Here is a 19,850-nt window from a genome sequence, read left to right on the forward strand (position 1 = left end):
CAAGGAGAACCTCTGATCCCCAGACCAAAGGATTCCAAGTAAGTCCCCTGGAATTAAATAATAAGGCATTCTTCTAACGGGTAACAGAGCTCTAGGTAGGACGTGGGTTAGAGTCCCACTAAAGCCTGCTCGTAAGGCACGGCGAAAGCTACACAGGGTTGGGCTAAAGAGATACCTCGGTTGGTAAGTCTCTGCTAGGCGAAAGCCTGTGGAGTGGGGCCCAAGGGAGTCTTCAACAGGGGTTGAAGTCTCCAAGGTTGGGATTTCCTGCAGGGGGCTGGCATCCCAGAGGGAGCTCCAACAAGGGTTGGGGCCCCTCTGACTAGTGCCTGAGATAGTGCACAATCACAAGCACTAGTCGTTTGGGAGATGGGTACATTTCCGAGTAAGAAACCCATCCCACAAAGAACACCTTTGGGATGTATTTTAAAACACTGGAAAGATCTGGGGGGTGATCCTTTGACTCGGAAACAATTAATTGAATATTGTAATCATTGGTGGCCAATGTATACTTTGGATAGCAGGGAAAAATTGCCAAAGAATAGTACATTAAGGTATAATACCATCTTGCAATTAATGCTGTTTTGTAGGCGGGAGGGTAAATGGGATAAAATACCTTATGAGGTATTTATTCTTTGCTTTGAGAAATCATCCGGAGTGGCAAAAACAATGTGGGATTATCCTGCAAGATTCTATGGTATTGACTTTGGAAAAAACAGGGAAGGAATAAGAGTTTAAGATGACGTTGCTCTGCCTGTAGCATTGGGAAAAGGTGTTTGAAATGTGGAAAGGAGGAGGAAGGAAAGCAGGAATAGGTAGGGGAAGGGGAAGAGGAGGACCACCAGGAGGAGCAGCACCTCCGTTTAGACCTCCCCGGCTGGCAGAAGATCAGTGTGCTGTCTGTAGGGAGAGGGGGCATTGGAAAAGGGAATGTCCCAAAGTGAGTGAATTGGATCTTTCTCTGCAGGCAATTAAGTTGATGACTCTGAATGATGAGGACTGAAGGAGACCAGGGGAGTCAACCCCAGCTGAACACCTGGTTACATTAAAGCTGGGGAATGATGAAGTAGAATTTTTAGTCGATACAGGGGCAACATAGTCGGTATTAAATATATGCAAAGGGGGGTTTAGTCATAAAACTCTAAGTGTTGTTGGGGCAACAGGGCGGAAGGAAAATCGGCCGTTTTTACAACCTTTGAAATTCAAATTGGGAAAGCAATGGGTAATTCATCAATTTTGTATATGCCAGAATGTCCATCATCTTTGTTAGGAAGAGATATATTGAGTAAATTGAATGCACAAAATAATTTTTAAAAAATGGGGAGACTCAGCTGTTAATACCTGAATCAAAAGCTGTGGAAGCGAGAATTCTTATGTTACAGAACACACCAAGACCGAAGGAAGAAATTCCTGCAGAAGTGGAGGATGCAGTAACACCCTTGGTATGGGCTAGTGGAATCCCAGGTCGGTCTAAATTGGCGGAACCAGTAAAAGTTGTTCTAAAATCTGGAACTAAACCGGTAAGACAAAACCAGTATCCTATTAAGTGGGAAGCTAGAAAGGGGTTGGAAGAATTAATAACGAAATTTTTGAATTATGGATTATTGATAGAGTGTGAATCAGAATATAACACCCCGATATTGCCAGTGAAAAAGCAAAATGGCAAGGAATATGGGTTAGTTCAAGATTTAAGAGCCATAAATCAGATTGTTCAAGACATTCACCCAGTAGTAGCTAACCCATATACCTTGCTGACATCCTTAAAAGAAAAACATAAGTGGTTTACTGTACTTGATCTCAAGGATGCTTTCTTCTGCATACCTCTAGACAAAGATAGCCAGGCAATATTTGCCTTTGAATGGGAAAGCCCCACCACTGGATGCAAGACACAACTCACCTGGACGGTGCTACCTCAAGGGTTCAAAAATAGTAGAGACACTTCTTAAAGGAAACTTTCCCATCTGGAAGACCTTACAAATATTTTTGAAGGCATTTAAGGCATTAGTGAGAAATTAATATTTTCACTTAAATTTTTATTAATTAGTTTAATATATTCTGAATTGTATTCTGAAAAGTCTTTTTGAAGCCTAAGTGAGGTGCAAGGCACGAGAAGTAGAAATAGGCTATTACCTCACCATCTGTAATTTGGGCAGGATGCCTTAACTGGCATGACTGCTGTAGTCTAAGCATTGATTTTCACATGGGAGTGATTCCTCTCCCTCTATATGAACCATCTGATCGGCATAAACATGGTGGTCACCATGGAGACATAATATCCTGTTATTTGGAGGGCTGAGCAATAAATGAGATTTGCTGTCTTGTCAATTAGATAGCACTGTGTGAGATCATTTTATTTGGGACTAACCTGATTATAAGACTGACAACTCTGTATCTCCCAACTTCATTTTGATGTATTTGTGTATGATTTTACCCCTTGCTTAAAATCGTGATGTGAAAAATAAAATTATGGTCTGGATGAGGGGATCGAGTGCACCCTCAGTAAGTTTGCAGATGACACCAAGTTGGGCGGGAGTGTTGATCTGCTTGAGGGTAGGAAGGCTCTACAGAGGGACCTGGACAGGCTGGATCGATGGGCTGGGGCCAATTGTATGAGGTTCAACAAGGCTAAGTGCCAGGTCCTGCACTTGGGTCACAACAACCCCATGCAATGCTACAGGCTTGGGGAAGAGTGGCTGGAAAGCTGCCTGGTGGAAAAAGAACTGGGAGTGTGGTCATAGCTGGCTGAATATGAGCCAGAAGTGTGCCCAGGTGGCCAAGAAGGCCAATGGCATCCTGGCTTGTATCAGGAATAGCGTAGCCAGCAGGACTAGGGAAGTGATTGTGCCCCTGTACTTGGCACTAGTGAGGCCGCACCTCGAATACTATGTTCAGTTTTGGGCCCCTCACTACAAGAGAGACATTGAGGTGCTGGAGCGTGTCCAGAGAAGGGCAACAAAGCTGGTGAAGGGTCTAGAGCACAAGTCTTATGGGGAGAGGCTGAGGGAACTGGGGTTGTTTAGCCTGGAGAAAAGGAGGCTGAGGGGAGACCTTATTGCTCTCTACAACTACCTGAAAGGAGGTTGTAGAGAAGTGGGTGTTGGTCTCTTTTCCCAAGTAACAAGTGATAGGAGGAGAGGAAATGGCCTCAAGTTGCGCCAGGGGAGGTTTAGAATGGATATTAGGAAAAATGTCTTCACCAAAAAGGTTATGAAGCATTGGAACAGGCTGCCCAGGGAAGTGGTTGAGTCAACATCCCTGGAGGTATTTAAAAGACATGTAGATGTGGTGCTTAGGGACATGGTTTAGTGGTGGACTTGGCAGTGCTAGGTTTATGGTTGGGTTCGATGATCTTAAGGGTCTTTTCCAACCTAAATGTTTCTATGATTCTATAACCACATCATGCTTTGACAGACACCCATAGAAAAACAGTGTGGTAACAACAGCTGTTCCACGGGGGCGGGGGGTGGTGGTGTCTGTGCGTGCATAATCGGTGTTATCCCCTTCCTTGAACAAGTATGTATACAGTCCCTCCCCGTTCCCATGTTGATACTACTTATATTTCAGCTTGTGATTAGTGAATCAGTGCATGAAGCTCCAAGATCAATTTTTCCTCTAGAGCATCTATTGTTTATATATTTATTTTTGCAGATTTAAAGTACTCTTTACTGTAATGTTATATGACCAAATGCTCATCTGCACACACACAAAGGACCAGAGAGGCAATGGCAGGTGGGGAACCCAAATAATACCCTGCCCCAGCTACTCCCAGGCCCATCACAGGAGCTATCAGCCCATCAAAGGCTCATCTCCGCAAGACTAGAGGAGCACAGAGGCACTAAGGCAGGCAGGGGAACCCAAATTACAGACTCAGAGGAAGGGACCCCCTGTCCAGGTCTTTCCTAGGGCTCTCCCAGGCGAGCCTCAGCCCCAGTCTCCAGGTATGAAACCCATCACCATGAGTCATCAGGAGCAGCTCTCCAGATAACCTTTCAGACTAAGGGTGGTTGCTGCCTAGGGGGTGGGACACATTATGGGATGCAGGGGAAAAACATCTTGGGGTCACACAGGACTTATTATGGGATGTTTAGAGGAAACACCAAAGGCAGGGAAATGGAGGGATTAAGTAGGTTAAGGGAAGAACAAGTGTGGGAAAATAGAGGGATAAGGGGATAAAAAGGGCCAGTTGAGTGCAAATAGTTGGCTGGTCAGTATGCTTGTCTGGCCATGCCCTGCACCTGATCAGCTCAGTGTGTCCATCTTATTAAATTCCTTTCTAACTCTTTTCCTGGGTGAGGGAGGGCTCTCTATTTTGTGTGCATGTGTGTGTATGGGGGTCTGAGTGCCACCAACTGGAGTCAAACCAGAGGTCAGAGGGCCTGTGTGTCAGCAACTGGAGTAAGAGCAGGTGTGTGAGTGAGTGTGTGAGTGCTAGCGAAGATCAAGCCGGACTAGCCAGTGAGTAGGTGAAATAGCCTGGGAGCCAGGCATGTGTGTGTCTCTAAGGGCAAGACCACAGGAGGAGCTGGCTACCAGAGGGACCAGGAGAGTCCTGGCCAACTTCCAGAAAGATCTGTGTGTGTGTGCTTCTGTACCAGCAACTGGAGTGGGACTGCAGCCTTGGGAGCTTGTATGCCCAGGTGCCAGCAACTGGGGAGACTGGGATCCAGGGGCAGCTACTGGGCAGACTGAGTGTGTGAGCCCAGCTACTGGAGGGATCCACATTGTAAATATGTATTATATATTGGCTGGCCATATACATATATATATATGTATGTTTGTGTGTGTGTGTGTGTGTATGTATTGTATATGTGTATTTGTGTGTCTACTGGGAATACGTGTTCAGCCTCTCTACTGGTTGGACCTGGAGCTGCAGCAGCCTCGCCTCTATTGGGCTACCAGATTTGGTCTGCCCCTAACACAACCTGTGGTTCTATGAAAACTTTGATAAGGAAATACTCCCCTGTTGACTCTTGCTTGATGTACTTCATATTCCTTCTCATAAGGCACAATAAATTTAAAAGTTCTATTGACATCAGAGCTATAAATATTCACCAACCATCCCTTTAATTTCTCATCCTGCACTGGTATGATGTACATGCTCCATGAATTCTATCTGCCCCTGAATTTAAATTCTGTGGGTGTTCTCTATGTTCTTCTTATGCTTTAAAAATATCTTATTTTTTATAATATCAGAATCTTTGTGCATAAATAATTTTCCAATATTACCATCTTGTTTTTATGTCAACCTATAATAATACAAATATTTTTCAGTCTTCACACAGGCAGTCCCTGAATTTGCTGTAAGGACAAACATATTACAACTAGATGGTTTTTATTCAAGTTGTGTTAGGTGTTTAGAATATATCATACTGAAGACTTTGGAAAGAGAATAGCGGTTTAATAATTAGAATCATAGAATCATACAATGGTTTGGGTTGGAAGGGACCTTTAAAGATCACCTAGTGGGCAGGGACATCTTTCACTAGATCAGGTTGCTCAAAGCCCCATCCAACCAGACCTTGAACACTTCCAGGGATGGGGCATCCACAACTTCTCTGGGCAACCTGTTCCAGTGTCTCACCACCCTCATTGTAAAAAAATTCTTCCTTATATCTAATCTAAATCTACCCTCTTTCAGTTTAAAACTGTTGCCCCTGTGTCCTGTCACTACAGGCCTTGGTAAAAAGGCTCTCCATCTTTCTTATAAGCCCCCTTTATACATTGAAAGGTTGCAATAAGCTCTCCCCAGAGCCTTCTCTTCTCCAGGCTGAACAACCCCAACCCTCTCAGCCTTTCTTCATAGGAGAGGTGTTTCAGCCCTCTGATCATTTTTGTGGCCCTCCTCTGGACCTGCTCTAATAGGACACTAGGGACCCCAGAGCTGGACACAGTACTACAGGTGAGGTCTCACCAGAGCAGAGTAGAGGGGCAGAATCACCTCCCTCGCCCTGCTGGCCACGCTTCTTTTGATGCAGCCCAGGATACGATTGGCTTTCTGGGCTGCAAGCGCACATTGCCGGCTCATGTCCAGATTTTCATCCACCAGTACCCCAAGTCCTTCTCTGCAGGGCTGCTCTCAATCCATTCATCCCCCAGTCTGTATTGATACTGGGGATTGCCCTGACCCAGGTGCAGGACCTTGCACTTGGCCTTGTTGAACCTCATGAGGTTCACATGGGCCCACTCCTCAAGCTTGTCAAGATCCCTCTGGATGGCATCCCTTCCCTCTAGTTTATCAGCTGCACCACTCATCTTGGTGTCATCTGCAAACTTGCTGAGGGTGCACTCAATCCCACTGTCTATGTCATTAATGAAGATATTAAACAGTATTGGTCCCAGTACGGACCCTTGAGGGACACCACTCGTTACTGGTTTCCACTTGGACATTGAGCCATTGACTGTGACTCTTTGGATGTGGCCATCCAGCCCATTCCTTATCCATCTAACAGTCCACCTGTCAAACCCATATCTCTCCAATTTAGCAGCAAGACTGTTGTGGGGGACAGTGTCAAAGCCTTACAGAAGTTCAGGTAGATGACATCCGTAGCTCTTCCCTTGTCCACTGATGCAGTCACTCCACCATAGAAGACATCTAGATTAATAATTAGTAATATAGGAAAGAAGCTGTTTGTACTGGGTCTGTATGGGAAAGCTGTTTGTACTGGGTCTGTATGGGATGGAGTTAACTTTCTTCATAGCAGCCTGTATGGTGCTGTGCTTTGCATTTGTGGCTAAAACAGTGTTGATAACACTGCAGTGTTTTGGCTATTGCTGAGCAGTGCTTGCACAGCATCAAGTTTTTCTCTCTTTTTCTGCCCGGCTGGCCCCAGCAAGTAGACTGCGGGTGGGCAAGAGGTTGGGAGGGAACATGTCCGGGACAGCTAACGCGAACTGACTAAATGGCTATTCCATACCATATGATATCATGCTCAGCAGTAAAAGCTCAGGGAAAGGAGGAGGAAGGGGGGACATTTGTGCTTATGGCATTTGTCTTCTCAAGCAATTGTTACACGTACTGAGGCCCTGCTTTCCAGGAAGTGGCGGGACACCTGCCTGCTGAAGTGAAGTAGTGAATGAATTCCTCTATTTGCTTTGCTTGCACGTGCAGCTTTTGCTTTCCCTATTAAATTGTTATTATCTCAATCCATGAGTCCTCCTGACTTACTTCTGTTTTCTCCCCATCCCACAGGAGAGGGGAATGAGCAAGAGTCTGGGTGGGCATTTTGCTGCTGGCCGGGGTCAACCCACCACACTGTTTTCTAAGTGAAAAACATATCTGAAGTTAGACAGTGAAATAACATTTCTGCCATATGCATTGCATATTTAAATAGTGAACATATTTATGGAAAGATCCACATGTGGCAAGAATTAAAAATGAAAGCTGGGACACAACCTTAGCTAAGTAATTGATATAATTTAGGAGCAGTTGTGTCATTTATTACCCTAAAACAATGCTGGTTTAAATACATAGTTAATATTATGTGTTTGATTCTGCAGATGCACATATACATTACTGCAAACTAAGCGGAAGAAGAGAAATTTTGATACCTTCTTAGCGTACATTCATTCAGTTTCGGCAAGCCACTTCCTAAATTATTACCAGCAAACTCTCAGCCTTGTCTGAGGTATTTTTGTTCTATATTTTATTGTTGCAATTCTTATAGACATTAGTGCTCTGCTAAATAAAGGAATGTAGCACAGTAAAAATACATCACAACAAAATAGATGGCAACTCCCCCTCAACCCAAACTCCCCCCCAATTAAACCATTGCAGCTCCATTACAGAGAAAGGGTCAAAGACCTGTGACAAAAAACATCAGAGGAATTACATTCAGATGTGCAGGCTCACATTCTAGGCTCATTTATATATATAAAGAGAGAGATCACCAAGTTCAGTGTTTACAAAGAACAATATTGTTACAAATACAATACTATACTTTTCCCAATACTTTATAATAATTCCTATTCAACCTTTTTACAGAACAATAATACAAGAGAGTCTAGGCACTGCACAAAATATGTACAAGAGATCTCATGCACATTGCCATCTTCAGAAACTGATTTAATTTAGAAAATTAAGGAAAAAACACACAAAACAAAACAAATCTGGAAATTCCAACCAAATCTCAAATCAAAACAAGATTCAAAACAAGTGGGGAAACTTGCTAATAAAAATAAAAAGGATGTTTCATCCTTAATGTAAATATTGAAGCATTAATAAGAATATATGAAATAGTGAAGAGGGAAAAAACTTTTCAGACCTTTTACAGAAGAAGGAATGTAAAATGGCAGTTTATTCTTTTGAATCCATGGAGAATTCACACATCTAATCTAATAAACTACTGCACTACTGTAGAAAATTTCCAGTTCTTCCTTTTGAGCTCATTTTTCTTGCAGCTGTCTTTACTTTTGCAAACTAAAATGGTGGGATTGTTTACAAGACTTATCAGGAGTGCACACTGGAAACTTCCCAGTGCAGAAATCTTATACACATATTACAATTAATTGGAACAATGAAGATTCTTCACTAGGCTCCAATCCTACAAGCATTCACATGCTTAGCTTTAAGCATCTGTTCACCATGAAGTCAACGGGTTAGGTACTCAGGTGCTTATAACTAGGTATAAGCTTGATTGCAGGAAAACAGCCTTGTTTTTAATGATTCAATTTTTTGTGTGCTTAGGTTTTCTTCATCTCCCACTGAAGTCAATGGGAAGACCCCTCAACATGAGTTGGATAGAACCACAAAAACAACAAGTGAAGTTGAGGGTGTAAAACACAGCAGGAATCAGAAGTGTGATAACTGTCTTCAAGACTGTTGAGTTTCCTCAGGTAACTTATGGAAAGGCTGCACTGTATATAACCTACTAAATAGTATATGGTTATATAACATATTTAGATAGATTACTATATTTATAAGAAGTTATGAAAAATTTCAAATGATCTCCATAAGCCAGATGTCTACAGTTAAAAACTCTAATCACAAGTAATTCACAATCTATTTACATCAGTCTGATAGCAGAGGTAAATACTAACCTGGAATACTAATACCATTTGCTTGCAAAATCTGCTATTCCAGAGATCGAGATTAAATTATGCAACAACAAGAACTGCAGTAAATCAAGACATTGTACACTACTTTCAAACTAAAATGTATTCACTTACTGCAATAGCTTATGCTCCATTCCATTATCTCCCTTACTGCCCATTGAAATATAAAGCTTATATTTTTTCTCTCTCTGTTCAGCCCATGTATGTCCGTGGTTTCTGAAAGGCAACAATAAACCTCTGACCACAGATGGAAACCAAGTGCTCAGATAAAACCAGAGTTTTCATGGCTCTCATCAACACAAGTGTGCATGTGTACACACACATCCATGAAATCTCTGGAATAAAGTCCAAGTATCATTACTAGCCTCCAAACACAATGCACTGCACAGTCCATTCCACAGTAATTGAGAAACTAATGGCTATAAGCATCACACCATTTTCAAGCGAAAAGGATGGGATTTTTTTTTTCCCCATATGTGTTCTGGTCTTGTTTTTAATCACACTGACCCTTTATATCACAATAAGACACGGCAGAAACTGTTGCTTTCAGAAAATTCAAGGCATCAGCCTGGTCTAAATATATGGTTCAAATTCAGTGTAAACAGCAGTATGCAGTATGGACAGAATGTAGCTACACAAAATGGAATGTTTTCTTCTTGAGGAAAAAGAGCCATCAGCTGCTTTATTCTTTTACTGTTTTTCCCCTTTGTAACTGATATAAGTTATAGACCAGTCAAATCCTGCATTTCATACATCTCTACATTTCTTCCTCATACAAATCCATATAGTACTCACACATCCTCTAAGTGTCATATGGGAAAAACAAATCACAAATTAACTTTTATAACAAAATAAATAAATAAATTTATTCCCACCTTACCTTTACTTCTCCCATTTATCTATGTCTAAAGAAAAATGTTAATAAAAACTAGATGTCTTTCAACAAAAAATACTTTTAAACTGGCTCAGTGTAACAAAATTACTTAGAACAGTGTGCAGACCTATTATTTTCAAGTTTCATAAATATCAAACACAATTTAAAAATGTCAGTATACACAAGCACACAGTTATGTGCACCAAATCTGTAATTAAGAGCTTAGAATGTATAGCTTCTCAGCAGAGCCCCTCAATATTACTCTTGCTTGACATTTAGAGATCACTCCCCTCCCCCCCTCATTTAACCTCTGAAATGGGCATAGAAAAGACACATTGCATTTGAAAAACAAGTATTTTAAAAATTAGTAACCTGGGGGACCCAACTGCAAAAAATCACATCTCCTGAATTATTTGCTGAAACATGTCAAAATTGCATTGTCTGTACCAACTCACGGAGAACCTTTTGGGCTTCTACTATCCTGAAGAACAGAAATTAAAGGGTGTGCATTTGAACAATGGGTTTTATGACAGCATCAGTTACTCATTCTTCATAGGCGTGTAAGTCTTATTTTTGTGAATCTTACCATGGACACTGCTGCTGCTGCTACTTACTCTGTGTGTGGAGTTGCATAAAGCTTTACTTGTATAGAGATGCAACCAAAAAGTCTCATGGCTATATTTTCCCTCCCCCTCTATACACAGCGAATGTTGGGGAGAGAGAGATGTATCTGCAGACACAAATGTAGCACTAGAAACAGAAGCAGTAATGAGGAAAACTATCCTTCATGCATGTTGTGAAAGTGAGGTGTCAGCCTTAGATATAAACTGGTTGCTCTTGCGCAGTCAACAGTCTGTACATAGCAGCTGGCATGGTCTTCATATGAATCTAGAAGGTAATAAGACATGTTAATCAATACTCCTATTAGGCATGCTACAAAAAAAATGAGTGTCCATAGCCTAGGGAGCACTAGGGAAGAAACTAGCTGAGGTAACATAGGACAGAAGGGAAAAGGAAAGCCTGAGAATTTTCATATCCATACTAAGGTCTGGGGAAAAAAGATTCTCTAAGGTGTTGAGTATCTACCAACCATCTCAATTTTATCTGAAGTTGTGGGCACTTCAATAATAAGAAAAACCTTGGTGGTTTGTGCTGGTTTTGGCTGGGATAGAGTTAATTTTCTTTATAGTAGCTAGTATGGGGCTATGTTTTGGATTTGTGCTGAAAATGGTGTTGATAATACAGGGATGTTTTAGTTGTTGCTAAGTAATGTTTACACTAGTCAAAGACTTTTCAGCTTCCCATGCTCTGCCAGGTGCACAAGAAGCTGGGAGGGGACACAGCTGGGACAGCTGACCCCAACTGACCAGAGGGATATTCCATACCATATGACATCATGCTCAGCATATAAAGCTGGGGGAAGAAGAAGGAAGGGGGGGACATTTGGAGTGATGGCATTTGTCTTCCCAAGTAACCGTTACGCATGATGGAGCCCTGCTTTCCTGGAGATGGCTGAATACCTGCCTGCCTGTGGGAAGTAGTGAATGAATTCCTTGCTTTGCTTTGCTTGTGCGCAGCTTTTGCTTTCCCTATTAAACTGTCTTTATCTCAACTCACGAGTTTTCTCACTTTTACTCTTCTGATTCTCTCCCCCATCCCACCGGGGGGGAGTGAGCGAGCGGCTGTATGGTACTTAGTTGCCGGCTGGGGTTAAACCACGACATGGTTCTCACTCTCGCTTCTAGTATTTATGTTTGAACAGTAACAACCCAAAAGAGTCAATGATGATGAAATATGCAATACTGTCTAGGCACACTGCTTGCTCCTACCTCACCAACAGCATTTGAGAGAATGTGAACAATTTTCTCATGAGGTGTTGCTACAACACTCTGCCCATTGATTTCAATGATACGATGGCCAACTCGCACTCCTCCTCGCTCTGCTATACCTCCTCTCATAAGGCTACAGATCTGTAAGGGAAAGGACAAAATTATCACAGTTTTGATATGGAACAGAGGCTTTTGACCACAAATGATAATTCAGTATTTAAATACATGTGTTTGCAACAAATTCTAAAATGTAGTAGATCACTGATTCAAAATAACATTTATTAGCAATCGAGTACTACAGATTCTCTTCCAAAAGCAAAAGAAACCATCCACCAAAAGCTATCCGTATTATACTTGTTACTTCATGGTTTGAAAATTTAAGAGTGTATGAAGAACCATAGTTTACAGAAAGTTCAAAGTGCATAAACCTTGCATTAAGAGAGAATCCAAGACAGACTCTTTCTTTTGAGACCATATACAATGGTTTGGTCAGAGACACAAATGATACAGACTGAAAGCAGCCTTCTCCATACACTTTTGTTTCTTTAACCTAAAACAGCCTTTTTACTCCTCTGACTGATTCTAAAGCTATGAAATAACATTTCTTTTCCTACTTTTGACTGGGAAAAGTCAGATGAATAACTTTGACCAGTTCAGCTTTTATATCTTGGACTTAAAATGTATACTGAGCCCCTGCTGTAGTGAGGGAAAAAATACAATTCATTACATATGTAAACTTTAACATATGTAAAAGCATCACCAGAAGGTCTGGAAGCTACTTACAATCCCATTCTGTACACTGAAGCCTAACTGGTATCTGAGGTCAGGTCTCCTGATCAAGACTGTGGTTACCGGAGGACATCTAACTACATTCAGTTTAACTTGGGCTTGGTTTTTCAAACCCTGCAAAAAATAACCATCACCATGAAAAATGCTGACAAAGATGGGGTGAAACAATTTAACATGAGCACTAAGAAAAGCAATACTTAGAATGTTAACATGGGAATATCCCTGAATAAGCAGTTCTTTGAATGTGTCATTATGAAACAGGATTCCTGAATACCAGACAAAAGCAACAGGATGCTCAGTGAATTGAATGATGCAGTATAAACCTCTTCTTGTCAAGAAGCTCATGTGGTTGTTTTAAGAAATCTAGCTTCCTGCTGGCAATTTCTTCATTTGAGAACACAAATTATTGTTCTAAAGGAAGCAAAGGAAATAAAAACAGGTCTATGCAGTTGACCAGAAAACTGCCAAACATTCTGGCTGGGAAATTAAATTTAAAATATGCACCTAAGATAGATAGTTACAAATAAGTGGCTTTCCTGGTGTAGTTATATTCAATTCTGTAATGCAAACATCAAGTCCCTGTATAAGCAATACTCACATTTACATTACCCCTCCCTTCTAAACTGGATTTATCACATTCACCATTAAATCTTTGCTACCAGAAGAACTAAATGAAGAAGGAAAACCTAAACATAAAAGTGGAGATAATTGTAGAGTCTGACCATTACACATATTCAAGCGTTCAGAGCTGTTTCTTGTAGATAAATCCAACTCCAATGTTAATTACTTTTTTCTATACAACATATAGAACTGAACACACATTACTCTTAAATGTTGCATTTAAACACATTTAGCCTTCAATAAACAGAACCCATATGGGAAAGAGATGCTATGTAGAGAGTATGGTAGCTTCAAACTTCAATCATGTTAACATTTATCAATTCCAACGCCTGCTTTTGAATTTCTTTCATATGCACAAAGTGAAATATGGGTCCCATTGAAAACAATGGGTTGCCTGCCACTGACTTCAACAAGATTAGGATTTCATTCAGAAAAATAACTCCTATTGCAGCTAAGGTAATATACTGATGTCTACATGCAGTTTACTGCTGCTGATTTTGTTGAGCCTAACTCTAGACTTGGTACTGACTTGAGACTGACATTCTGCTGGGATGAAAAGTCAATGCTTCTAACTGCCTGGACATGACAGTTGCACAGTCCCTGAATCTGTTTCTGATAGTAGTTAGCACCAGATGCTTCTGAAAAAGACATAAGTAGCATAATACAATTAGGGAATAACCATCACATATGGAAAGTTTCTTCCTAGATCTGTCAGTTTGTAAATGATTTATAGTCAATTAGTAGCAAGGCTTACATCTCAAATTTTAAAATAACCTTATGTGAAGTACTTGCAAGATATTACCCTCATCTATATAAAATGCTTATCTTTTCATAGGAGTCCTTATAGCATACTAAAAAAGTTTGGAATCTTAGGATATTTCTGTAACATTGAAATATATACTTGGGTGACTGATGTTTCATTTGGGGTTCATTTGTGTTATCCAAAAAATGTTACATAAGCAATTCTAGATGCTTGGCTATAAAGACCTGCAAATGCATTGACTACCTTCTTAACAGAAAGATAAATGGCTAGCAGTTCCTCTGGCAACAGCCTCATATATCCATGAAAAAGGAGTAGAAAGGTCTCTAAAGGCAAGAGACAGCAAAGCTAGCTTTTTGATTCTTTTCATTTTGAGAAAGTACAGAAGATTCTTAACACATCAGAGCAAAAGTCCATCTGTATGAGAAAACCATACATCAGTTTTAGAAATAAAACTGATACGGGATAGAAAACAAGTATGACAAAGCTGATAACATGAAGGGTGGTGAGCTTTGTTCCACTGAAGTTGGAACAGAGATACTTAAGGGTTTTTTCTGCTTCAGGAAAAAAAAAGAGTGCTGTTACCAAGGTTTTAATATACTGCATTCACAAGATATCATTTGAATTCACTGAATCCAGAATGGTTGGTCTCAGAGACTTAAATATCTATTACTTGTCAGTGCATGGTGTTTACATTTTCAGAAACCAGAATATCAGATCTTTATAGCAAAATTTTAGTTCAAGCATTAAGAAAGGAATCCATGGGCAACAAAGACATACTTATTTTGTGAATTACTAAACAAACTTTTTTTTACTGCAGAACACCACTACCCAGCAGGGACACGGAAGGATTTCTATAGTCCTATATAGCATTACATTGCATGTCTACATGCTACAATATGCAGCAGTTCTGTGGTGATTGACTATTTCAATAGGTAACCCAGAAGACAATTTAGCTGAATTTCCAACATTCTCAAAGGTTGCATCTTTCCCCCTCCTGAAACTTTGATGTTTAAATACCCATTCTCTTGTATGTTGCATCTACCCCAGAGGCTCCTCATTTCCAGGTGACTCGCCTGCTTTTTGCATTTACATGCTCTCATGTCAATTAAAAGAAAGTTCTTCCAATTAAAAAATCCCACCATTTAGCCAAGTTCAAAGAAACATTATACTTTCCAATGCATTCAAGTTGTTTCTACAGAAAATAAATAGGCTTAATTTTTCTTTTAAATTCAAAGTTTAGAAAAATGTTAAAATATGTTTTAAAAAACCAAGCTTTTAAAAAAATGACTCTCAGTTCTCTAGGAGCTAGATCACAGGAATCATTTAAATGGCTAAAATTGCACCAATGCAGGTTTTAGGCACCTATGTCTCAGACTGTCCTATGACATTTAGGTGCCTCCACATAGTAACAGACATCTTCCTTTTGGATCCAAATATTCCCTTGGGGCTTGAATTCCTGCACCGTGCCCTGGTCTAAGCAGCTAAATGCATAGCTCCCTTCTTAGGGCTCAGAAAATAGGTAAAACAGAATTTGCCCTCTACTTTAAGGTCATCAAAAGGAAACTGCTATAAAATGCACAAGATCAGAGTTAACAAACAACAAATAGTTCTATACTTTTTGCTCTCCCACTACTCCAATAAAGGTTTTAAAACACGTAATATCCAGGAATATTCTCTGTACCTTTATAATGCTCTGGCATGTTGAGAGTGGTAAGCCAACCAAACTGGTCCCATTAATTGACATGATCTGGTCCCCTATATTTAGTTTCCCAGACTTCTCTGCTGGTCCTCCATGCATCATGTTGGCTATGATAACTGTAGGCAAAATGGATCCCCAGCCAGATTCCACAATCACTACACCTAGAATTTCTCCCTTTTGCTTTTCAATGTAAACCTGAATCATAAGAAAGAGAGTTTCAAACAAAAGCTTTTTCTCATCTATGGAACTGATGTTCCCACCCCACATATGTTTCCATATAAACAAACACAGGTTTCTCATTTGCAAAATGCCTTTCTTATTCAAAGGCAAAACACAATAGGGTATATAGTTTAACACAGTTTAAATGCCTTCAACCATCAAATAACATTAAAACTAGAGATTTTGTTTAATTCAAAATCCCCCCCAAATAGAACTCATCTGTTCATATGGCTGGAGGGAGCTGGTATAGAAGAAACCCTGGCATGATGGACTTTGGTGGACAGAACTAAGTCAGGGAGGGATTTAAAGTACTTGTGACTGTGTTTTCGGAAACAATTACCTGTGTGGTGCAGTGTTACACTACTTCATCTTTATTAATAAAACCAGCAGCAAATATATAGCCTTTTAAAATCTGGGGTCAACCACACTTATCAACCTCAGTGCCTCCAAAAACTTTATACTGTCTACTGTATATTCACTTCACTGACATGTAATGTCCCAAATGTGAAAATTGTTTGGTAAAAAGAACACACAGAGACAGTAAATCATTCAGCTACTGATAAATTTAGGGTTCACTGCTTGCTTTTAAAACAGAATTGCCCACAGGATAAACCTACTGGGAAGGACAGAAATTACCTCAGTGAGGTTATTTATTGGAAGCACTAATAGCTTTCTAATCGTTGCCAGTACAGGCCTGAAGTCAGGATACATGAGCTTAATGGTGTTATGGAAAAAAAGCAGAGACATACATCTTTGCAGTTTTCAGATTTGGAAAAATGAATCAGGTCATCATTGTACATGTCCTGGGTATTGAGCAAGTCACTATATTCCTTCTGGCTTAGGTCTTCTGGATTGATTCCATTTGCCCTCAGAAATTCCTGGTAGGCCACGCTAAATGCTTGACCTATAGACTGTGCAATCAGCTGTGCCTGTAGTAATTCCCAAAGAAGAAAAGAAGAACATCAAACATTCCGATGGTTTCATTCACTGACACTTTCTATGTTATAAACATGCTGCAAAATGGTTTATGCCTACAAGTTAAGGAACTGCAATAAATTTTTAAAAAATGAACCTAAAGTAATAATTAAAAAAGAAAAACAGAACGTCAACATAGTCATCCATGCAGTGAACCCAGCTGAACAAGTAACTACACATAAGAAACACAAGTAAAGCCTTCCTTTCACAGCTAACTACTGCTAACATAAAGGTATACCCATTGCATTACTTGAAATTGAGACTCCAGAGGGAGAACTTGAGCTCTTGCCTGTGCTAGTTTTCACTTCCGGCACAAAGTCAAGCCATCAATAAAAAATAAAAACACCTTATAGAAAACACACAACAGCATTTTAAAAGATGAGAAGGCCTTTAAAAGTATCTTGGGCTGCATTAGGAGGAGTGTTGCCAGCAGGTTGAGGGAGGTGATCCTTCCCCTCTACTCAGCACTGGTGAGGCCACACCTGGAGTCCTGTGTCCAGTTCTGGGCTCCCCAGTACAAGAGAGACATGGACATACTGGAGAGAGACCAGAGAAGGGTCACAAAGATGATTCAGGGACTGGAACATCTGACATATGTGTAGAGGCTGAGAGAGCTAGGACTGTTCATCCTAGAGAAGAGAAGGCTCATGAGGGCTCTTATCAATAGGTATAAATAGCTCATGGGAGAGTGTAAAGAAGATGGAGCCAGGCTACAAATGTTTCCATGATACAAAAATGTTAAATATCAAACATTTTCTGAAATCTACCAATGCAGATCCTTTTTTAAACAAATAAAGGGCTGGTGCAGTTAGCAGGTTTGTCACAGGTACCAAAAAACATTTTTACAAAAACCCCACAAGATGGGGAAGAAGGAGGGAAGAAACAGATCAAGACTTAAGAATGAAAACAGCAACAGATGTGAAAACAAACAAAAAAACCCTACCTCCCACCAAGAAATTAATGTTTGAGAAACTTACAAGTTACAGTTTTTTAAAGGATAAGGTATGCATACATTTGGTATTTAGATGAATACTGGCTGCACAGGGGGTGGCGGGTAGAGAATAGAAAACTAAAAAAGACTTCCAGATAAAGTAACTGGTAGAAAGCAATATGCAAAACTGCAGTTCTACCTGTTTCAAGAATGCTGACAGCATACTGATATTGCCAGAAAAAATAGCTAAAGATTAGGAGATTTGTGGTAACTCCCTCAAGCACAGGAAACACCCTAGCATGAAATCAGAGTGACAGTTCTTTCTGTAAATTTCATAGCCAGCATGCCAAAGTAGGTGACAAAAATACATTTAGTCTTGCTTCTTAAATCTAACATCATTTACGACAGCAAGGATTTCACATGATCAACAACGAATCATATACTAGTTAATATACACACAAGTAAAATTGACAGTGATTGTTCTATAAACAGTTTAAAATAATTAAATTGTTTTTCAGGACACATACTGCTTTGTTAACACCACTTTATTTAAATAAAGTATGGCTTCCAAGATGTGTATTCTCATAACTGCTTTCAATCAATTCCACTTGTTAAGGCAGTTGTTTCCTACCATGTTTCAGGGACTTCAAAAATGCCAGTGGAATTAGTTGTGAGGCTTCCTGCTGCAATCTTCCTGCATCTTCCTGCTGGAAGATGCTCCAAACCCTTAATCATGTTTTTGTCCCAGCACTCCACTATGTCCATGTTTTCTTGGATTGGGGAGCGCAGAACTGGACACAGTACTCCAGATGTGGCCTCATCAGTGCTGAGTAGAGAGGAAAAATCACCTTCCTTGACCTCCTGGCAATGCCCTTCCTAATGCAGCCCAGGATAACTTTCCCAAGAGGATGCATTGCTTGCTCTCTAGAGGTGCTATGATGCTATGGTATTTCCTACTCTTCCTTCTCTCCCATGCTTTCCTTTAAAATTCTTGCAACCGTGTTTGAAGTTACTGTCAGATAAAGTATGGAAAGGGTGGAAACAACTGGCCCATTGAGCAGATCCAGCCCTTAATGTGACTGGAAGCGGTCCACGATCACAGAATCATTCAGGTTGGAAGGGACCTCAGAGGGTCTCTAGTCCAACCTCCTGTTCAAAGCAGTCAGCTATGAGGTCAGACCAGGTTACTCAGGGTTTTTAGTCAGGTTTTGCAAATCTTCAGGGACAGACTATATAACCTCTCTAGGCAGCCTGTTCCAATGCTTGACTGTCCTCGTGGTGAAAAAAATTTTCCTTGTATCCAGTCTGAACCTTTCTTGTTTCAATGTGTGCCCGTTAGCTCTCATACTCCCACCATGCACCACTGTGAGGAGCCTGGCTCCGTCTTCTTGATGAACTCCTCGTGGATATTGGAAGGCTGCTGTTAGATCTCCCTGAAGCCTTCTCTTCTCCAGGCTGAACAAGCCCCATTCCCTCAGCCTCTCCTCATAGGGCAAGTGCCAGCCCCCTGACCATCTTGATGGCCTTCTGCTGAACTCACTCCAGTTTGTCAATGCCTTTCTTGTATGGGGGGCAAAACTGGACATGGTATTCTAGAGGTGGTCTAATGAGTGTTGAGTAGAGAGGAAGAATAATTTCCTGCAATTTACTGCTTATGCTCCTTTTAATCCAACCCAGGATGCTGTTGGCCACCTTTGCTGCCAGGGCATACTGCTGGCTCATGTTCAGCATTGCTGTCTGCCAAGACCCCCAGGGCCTTTTCAGCAGAGCTGCTCTCCAGCTAGTCAGTCCCCAGCCTGTTTTGTTGCTGGGGTTTCTTCCTCCCTAGGTGCAGGACTTGTCTTTGGTCGTTGTGGAATTTCATGAATGAAGTTCAGTGGGCTTCCAGACCACTCTGCCTAGTCTATATGGCTCTCTCCTATGCCTATAGCTTGCTCTTGGCTGCTCTGCTCCTAAAGCTACTGGATGCTCCATAGCTTTCACTCACTGCTGCATTACTCCCTGTGAGCTGTTCTAGTGACTGGAGAAAAGGGAATATTGCACCCAATTTTAAAAAAGGTAATAAGGAGGACCCTGGGAACTACCAACCAGTCAGCCTC

General features: G+C 40.8%; 1 protein-coding gene across 1 annotated transcript in view; it reads right to left on the minus strand.

Annotated features, from left to right (window-relative positions):
* Window positions 1-10,049: 10,049 nt before the first annotated feature.
* Window positions 10,050-19,850, minus strand: part of LOC140650598 (amyloid-beta A4 precursor protein-binding family A member 1-like) — an 88,219-nt gene continuing 78,418 nt past the window's right edge. Inside the window, exons 8-12 of the mRNA XM_072859143.1 lie at window positions 16,595-16,774; window positions 15,609-15,821; window positions 12,538-12,657; window positions 11,755-11,895; window positions 10,050-10,813 (exon numbers count right to left, since the gene is read on the minus strand). Coding sequence (XP_072715244.1) covers window positions 10,742-10,813; window positions 11,755-11,895; window positions 12,538-12,657; window positions 15,609-15,821; window positions 16,595-16,774 — 726 coding nt within the window. The 3' untranslated portion in view covers window positions 10,050-10,741. The remainder of the gene's footprint in view (window positions 10,814-11,754; window positions 11,896-12,537; window positions 12,658-15,608; window positions 15,822-16,594; window positions 16,775-19,850) is intronic.

The sequence above is a fragment of the Ciconia boyciana genome, chromosome 4 (genome assembly GCF_034638445.1).
Source record: "Ciconia boyciana chromosome 4, ASM3463844v1, whole genome shotgun sequence".
Taxonomy (NCBI): Eukaryota; Metazoa; Chordata; class Aves; order Ciconiiformes; family Ciconiidae; genus Ciconia; species Ciconia boyciana.